This window comes from Corylus avellana, chromosome ca6, assembly GCF_901000735.1.
Source record: "Corylus avellana chromosome ca6, CavTom2PMs-1.0".
NCBI classification, from domain to species: Eukaryota; Viridiplantae; Streptophyta; class Magnoliopsida; order Fagales; family Betulaceae; genus Corylus; species Corylus avellana.
The window spans coordinates 1813421-1821273 of record NC_081546.1 but is presented as its reverse complement, the minus strand read 5'-3'; the positions used below and the strand labels follow the sequence as shown (position 1 = coordinate 1821273).

Sequence of the window (7853 nt, the reverse complement as noted above, 5' to 3'; positions counted from 1 at the left end):
TTTTTACTTAGTTTTATTTTTTAATCTTAACCCCTCTGAACCAAAATCTTGACACCCACTGCCTGAATTTACTACACTTAACACTAACTATTAGAGTAAAGTTGAGCAGGAGGAAAACTAGATATCTTTAATTATAGAACATTGTTAAATTTTAAAGTGTATTTTCTAGAATGATGTCATTATTGATTTTCATCTTTTTGTTTTGAGTGATGTAGTGGGGAATTTATGTAAGTTTAAATACCGGGGGACTCATTTGCACATGATAGTTGACACATGTCATTCTCTCATTATTTAGCCTTTTCACCTTACTACCTTCTATCTTGGTCATCTAACCATAACTACCCTCGTTCAACCCACTTCATCTTTCAAGACAACCTTACACCTTCGCATGAAACATTATTACCATTTCTTGCACAAATTTGTTGCTCTTCCTTGGTCTCATGAAAAGTCACACCTATCTTGTTAATTAAGTGTGAGAATACTCCAGAACCCTTCCCTAACCCTTATATATATATATATATATATATATATATATATATATATACCCTAGGCATGTTTTTAAGCCTCTCATTCCATCATATCTCAACAAAACCTTCTCCAATCTCGTGCAAGTGTGGTCCAACCCAAGTTTTTCCATTGTTGCAATATTTCATAAATAAGAAGTATATTTTTCCCATTGAGTTTTGATCTTCTGTTTTTGGTTGTGAGTCATTGGGCTAGTAAACCTTTGTTGCACTACTTGAAAATCAGTTCCTAATTTTTGGACACTGTATTTTTCCACATGGTAGCTTCAAGGGTAGTGGTGATTCATCCTTGGTGAAGAAGATCAATTGGTGGTGTGGAAATGGATTCCGGTGGACGCTTTAACAATTTTGGGGTTGAGGTGCTCAATCATTGTAACTACAAGATATGGAGGTCGTGCATATATGGAATCTTATCTTGTTGGAAAGACTTATGGGAGGTGGTTGGTGGTGATCAGGGCCGGCTCAGGCCCTAGGCGAGTTAGGCCCTCGCCTAGGGCCCCCAATTTAATAAGGCCCAAAAGAAAAATTTTTGAGTTAAAAAAAATTTGAAAAAAAAAAAATTTATTTTGGACCAAAAAAAAAAAAAAAAAATTGAAGGCCCAAATTTTTTTTAATAGGGTCTAAAAATTTTTTTAATCAAAATTTAATGCCTCAATTTAATAAGACTCAAATTAATAAGCCCACTATAAATTTTAAAAATAATTCAAAAAATAAATTAAAAAAGGACAAAGCATTAAAGCCTTACATCATTACATGCCAATTCCCTAGAGCTCTCACGCCTGACGCTACAGTACACACCTGGCAGTCATCCTCTTAGCCTCTTTCTAGAAATGTTTTGTTTTTTATGAGAAAATATATTCGTTAGAAATAAAATATTATAATTTATTTTCTATTTATTATTTAGTCATATAGGGAAAGCCAAAAGCCAAAAATATAAACTGCTGTCAGCCTAGTAAGCCTACCATGAACATTTTAAATATCAGAGTCTCTATATTTGCCACTTTACCTCTCCTCTTTGCTTGCTCTTTTCTGAGTTTTTCTTCTCTGCCTATCTCATCATTTTCTCTTCCTCTCCGACTCCGAGTGACTGAGTCTCTTGTCCTATCTCCAAAAACTGCTTCATAATTCATTTGCCAAATCAGGTTCTATTGTTCTATTTTTGTCATTTATTTTATTATAGTCATAATTTTTTTTTGATAAATCGTGTTTGTTTAATTTGTTAGTATAAAAAGACTTGATTCTTTTCCAAATACCTGTATCGCTTATAGAATTTTATTGACAATACTTGTTACAGAAAGAAGTTTTTCAAAATAAAAATTAATAAAATCCTACCTAAGATCAACAATGTCACAAGAGAGATTAAATGGATTAGTCATATTATCAATTGAAAAAAAGATATTAGAAAATCTTGAATATAAAAACTTAATCATAAATTTTGCATCTCAAAAAGTGAGTAGAAGAATTTTTTATATATATATATATATATATATATATATATATATATGTTACTTTTTTTTAAAAAAAAATTAGGCCCAATTTCAAAGTTTTGCCTAAGGCCCCAAAATACGTTGAGCCGGCCCCGGTGGTGATGATGTGAATCCTCCAGAAAATGCCCTGAAGAACGTCAATAACTTGAAGAAATGGCTGAGATAGCGAATGCAAAGGCGGAATCTATCTTAAAGAGATCTATTTCTCATGGGCTATTTGAGCATATCATCGAGTGCAAATCAGCTGGTGGGATTTGGACCAACCTCGATGGGCTGTTCAATAAAAATGATGTTGCTTGATTGCAATTATTGGAGAATGAGTTGGCAAATACAAATCAAGGTGATCTCTCTATTTCTCAATTTTTCTTGAAGATTAAAAATTTCTGGTTGGATATTTCAGCCCTTGATCCATAAGAATCTATATCGGAGGCACGGACGAAGTGGCATATTATTCGTGGATTAAAGAGGGAATATATTCCCTATGTTACGTCTATTCAAGGATGGGCTATTCAGCCCACCTTAGTAGAGTTCGAAACTCTTCTCACATCACAAGAATCATTGGCTAGACAAATGAAGGGATGTTCCATTTCGGGAAATGAAGGAGATGCGCGCTCTCTTTTCCAATAAAAAGAAAAAAAATTCAGCATGACAAAAGACAAAGCTAACAAGTATGAAGATGGCGGAGAATCATTCGAGAAGTGATATGGAAATAAAAAAGGTGTCCAAGTGTTATCGATGTGATAAACTTGGACATATAAAGAAAGATTGCTGTGTGAAACTCAAAGAAGGATATGTAGCCAAGAAGGAAGGTGAACCTAAACATGAAGAAGAGTGGGGAAAGTGCTTTATGGCGGGAACCACTAAGTTTAATGCCTTGTCATCAGTCAATTATAAAAATGATTTGGTTGTTCCTAATTTTTGGACATCGTATAACTAGCATCGATAAAAACTCAAAGCTTCCAAGAATTTTGACTACATACAATAATTTAGATACATAATAGTATGTCTAAAAAATATAGTACAAGATCCCAATTTTTTTGGATGGATGGATTTTTTTGACTAATTAACAAAGAACAAGTTTACAATTCCCGCCAGATTAAAATAAATCGAAACGACTGCATAACATTATCTACAACGCAACAACTGCAGAGCCCACAATACAATCCCACCCCAAAACCAAAAAGTCCTCAGGATCAACATCTCTAGGATACAATTATGGAAAATCTAAGCACAACAACCAAACAAAACTGTACACATGCACCTATACACTCCTAGACAAACAAACTACAAAATCAATCTATTCACAAGAAAATCAACACAAAATCTTTACATGTATTCCCTAACTTTCACAAACGGCTTCATTTTCTCGTGTCTTTTTAAACCTCCCAATAAAGATGATCTTTGATCCGACCTGCCATTTGATTTGAGCAACAACTTTCTCATACATGTAAAACCACATTGAAAAAATAAGAGATCTCCCAAGTTAATTCTTCTATAGTATTTTGGAAAGTATAAATTGGAAAGTTTTGGCACCATTAAGCTGCTATTATCAAGCATGTCTCCCCGATCGGTTTCTAGAAGATGTTCCATCTCCAAAGTTTCCTCCTCCGGAACCCCCGATGCTAGCAAACATCTACTCAAACGGATTATGGGTAGCAACAAACATCTCCTCCATTTTTTGATCATTCGCTCATGTTCTTCGTCTTTGAAGATCCTATTGCTCGATACCCAAAGAGCTAATTTCTTTCTCCAAATATTCCAAACGATGGTTTGCCATGGCAGAACCTAGCTCTGATATCAAGTTGTTATGTGACTTGGATTGAGAACGCGTATGGGGATGATGAACGAGCAATCCTGCAGAAAAATCGGTTTTCCAGAGCTTGCCTATAATGGTGAATAGGATAATAAATTTTGATAACACAGTAGGGTAGTTTGAGTCACCTTGGTCCTCATCTGAATACTTGAAATATTGATACTTGATAGTATTATTCATCAATCCCTTTCTTAAATTAGTGTTACAAGACACTGTGATAAGAACAGAGTTGATGTTCCTCAAAAAAAAAAAAAAAAAAAAAACAGAGTAGATGAATTACATTGGGTTTCAACGACCGATATTGATAAATACTACTACTAAACTACTAAAAAGATACCCTCTTATTTCAGGAGTCCTTTTATTCCACGCCTACGTCTCCTTGATCGTGTATGATTCATGCCACATAACACATAACTAAACCCCAAAAGCTCAAAATGTAAAAAGAAAAACATAAGAGAATAATCCTTGCGCACACTAATTATAACGCGTAATACAATTTAGTAAATTGTTATATAATTATCATACAACATAATAATGTGGAAGTGAAATTAGCCATATGATCAAAACTTGTAAAACAATGTTAACTTTTACTGCCACATTATCCAAATTGTATAGAAGTTTAATAATAGTCTACTAAATAGTATTATTCATTATGAAATTAATAGCTAGTGTAGATCCCATTTTAGTTATCAAATATCTAAGCAAACAATGCATATAGTTGAGCAGGAAGTCGTGGAGTGAGATGGACTTCGAGTGGTGTGGCTTTCATGTCGGTAAGTCCGACTTTCTCGGTCATGTCCACGAGCTCATCTGATGGGGTTGCAATTTCAAAAGCATGCAGCAAGGTGGCAAGGGTGAGTTGCATGACTTGCAATGCTAATGAGATTCCTGGGCACATTCTTCTACCGGAACCAAATGGTAAGAATTCAAAATGTTGGCCCTTAACATCAACACCCTTATGGCTTGTAAGGAATCTTTCTGGCTGAAATTCATTTGGATCAGACCACATATGTGGGTCTCGATGGATCTTTGAAATATTAACAAGGAGTTGTGTGCCTGCTGGAACGTGATAGCCTGCCAAAGTGCAGTCTTCCATAGACTCGCGTGGGATAGTGAGCGGTCCAGCAGGGTATAAACGCATTGCTTCTTTGATGATAGCTTGGAGATAGACTAGATTTTTTATGTCTGATTCCTTTACTTGCCTCTCCCTGCCAATCTGGACATCCAACTCTTGTTGTGCTTTCTTTAGGGCTTCTTGGTTGTTAAGAAGTAGAGAGAGAGTCCATATCAATGTTGTTGCTGTTGTATCTATGCCCGCTATGATAAGGGACTGCAAAAGCACCAAATTAACTTAAAATCATTATATGGTCATGCTAAAAAGATTGAGGTCACTCGTGTTTCAAAAGCACCAAAATTAAATGCCTAGTAAGTATTAATAAGAGTAAAAAAAAAAAAAAAAAAATCCTAACGTTTTAAAATGTGCGTGGTCCCTAGTTAATTTTGGGACAATCAAGGAAATAAAGAACAACAATTGATGTAACCGTAACGTGGCAATCTCTGTCGTTTGGTCCAGTAACTGATCTTTAATTCAAAGACAAGCTTGACACACAAATTACACCCTGAATATTGAACCTCAAGCTTTTGGATAGATTTAATTAAACACTTCCACAACCTGACATCACTGCTAGCTAGCCAAATCCACAATACTTCTATTTCGCTAAAGAAAAATATTTGGAATACTACAACTTTTATTGTAAAGCCATTTAAAAATTGATTTGGCAATCCATAATTGATGAAATACTTAAGAGAAATTGATAAATTAGATTTTTTTTAAGCTAGATCTTTTTGCTTAATTATTTTACCAATTATAAAGTGACTCATCGGTTTATAAATAACTTTATAGTAATAGTTAGGGTTAAATTCACTCTACCCCTGAAGTTTTAAGGGCATTTCAATTCGAACTCCAATGTTTAAAAATTGGCAATGTACCCTCCTAATGTTTCAAAAATTTTCAATTCAAACCCTTCGTTACTAATTTTTGTCTAATTGGATGAAAATCATCCCACGTGCGTCTCACGTGGGATTTTGATGCTCTCTATTCCAATTTTGCCCTTATTAAAACCTATGAAATTACGTTTTTAAACATTAAAAAACCCTTGAAACTTTAGAGGGGTAAAGTGAATTTTTCCCTAATAGTTGTAGTACCCAAATCACTCTTTGTTAAAAAATTTGATTAAGAGTAATGATACGATCTTCACACCCATTAATTCATACTAACTAACATGATTTTCTTTTGTTTATTAAAGTGACAGACATAGGAAGCTACTTAAAACAAGTAACGTCGGCTAATGTGAAATAAACATAATAAATGGGCGTGAAAAGTAGCATTACTATTTGTTTAAACCAACACATACATCACTCATATATAGTGTTAAGACAAGTATTATTTTGGTTGTTATTTTTCGTATCATAGACTTCATCAAAATGGTTAATTACCAAACATCCTAAAATTCAAGGTGAAGCAAACGGCATCCTGACAAGAGATGTAGCTTAATTACCATGGTATATGAATGTGAATTTTAGTTATAATTAGATATATAAAAAGCTTACCTGACATGTAGCTTTAATGATTGTATCAGCATCATAATTTGATATCTTTTCGTCGTCGTCGGCAACAACAGACAACATCACATCCATAAGATCTTGGTGTCCCTTTGCCTCACTGGAAACTTTCCTTTGCTTATGTTCTTCTAACCATCCTTGAAGCACACGATCAAATTCTTTTGCAGTTCGCTTCATGGCCTTCTGGTAGCCTCCCAAGTCCAACCACCTTAGGTAAGGAAGCGCATCTGCTACCACAAATGTACTACTCAACTCAAATAAATCTCTTAATACCTTCATGCACTCATCGTTAGCTTCATTCTCCTCCTTGGTTCCACTCCCATCAAATCGCCTCCCTATAACCATCTGCAATACAACATTTAGGGTTATGGATCCGTACCATCTCTTCATCTCTACCAACACGTTGTTGTTCTTCACCCAGACCTCATATATCTCTTTCACAGCTCTATTTACCTCAGACTCTCGGATGTCTTTGACAATCTCAACGCGGTGGTTTGAGAGAAACTGGACGGTGGCTATTTTACGCACTTGGCGCCAGTGAGGACCATAAGGGCTAAGCACAAACGCGGCATAGTTGTAGCCCAAGAGTTCTGCAACTATAGATTTTGGACGGCTGGCAAAGGCTCTGTCGTTTGTGGTGAAGCACTCTTTTGCTATCTCCCAACTGCTCACTATCAGAGTACGATGTACTCCCAGCTTGATACTGAAGATTGATCCATACTTGTCGGCCATGTTACCCAATGTTATATGGGTTGGTTTTGTCCCTCCTAATTGGTGGAGGTGGCCAATCAAAGGCCAGGCGCTACCAGCTTCTGGTGGAAGTGTTGTTTTACGAGCTTTTCTTAGTATCCATAGTAGAAAGAAGAGGAAGAGAAAAAAGGCGAGGATAGTGGCCATGAAAGTTGTAGAGGATGCGTGAAGAAATTAAGAGCATACTTGTGTAGGGCGCAGTCCCTTGTATATATACTACTCCAGTCCAGGTCAAATGTACAAGATTTGCTAAAACCACGTGGTCTTGACTCTTGACTACTGAGGGTACTTAAACCTATAAATTAATGCAGTAGTTCTGTAAAGTTGTTATTATTGATGGAGAGAGTGAGAGGTAAAAGAGAAATGCTTGAATGCATTCTCCCAATCATCTTCCCACCATCTTGTTTCTTTAGCATCGATCTTGATTTTTTTTTAAAAAAAGGAAAAAAAAAAAAAAAATTAAAGAGGGACAAAAATGGTGGGGAGATGGTTGGGAGAATGCATTCAAGTATTTCTCGAGGTAAAAAGGACAACAGTCTTCTCTGGTCATTGACTAGCAGCATATATTGGCTCCAATAAGGCCACGTATTTGTTTCATCATGCATGCTTCTTCTCAACAAGGCCACGTAATTATCAAACTTTTCCCGAAGGACAACA

The 7853-nt window shown here is 35.6% G+C and overlaps 1 protein-coding gene across 1 annotated transcript; it reads right to left on the bottom strand.

Annotated features, from left to right (window-relative positions):
• Positions 1-4100: 4100 nt before the first annotated feature.
• Positions 4101-7514, bottom strand: LOC132184925 (cytochrome P450 CYP82D47-like). The gene is made up of 2 exons (XM_059598715.1): positions 6435-7514; positions 4101-5154 (listed from the first exon to the last, which is right to left on the bottom strand). The coding sequence occupies exons 1-2, from the start codon at positions 7341-7343 to the stop codon at positions 4522-4524; spliced, it is 1542 nt and encodes a 513-aa protein (XP_059454698.1). The 5' UTR covers positions 7344-7514; the 3' UTR covers positions 4101-4521.
• Between the last annotated feature and the right edge of the window lie 339 nt (positions 7515-7853).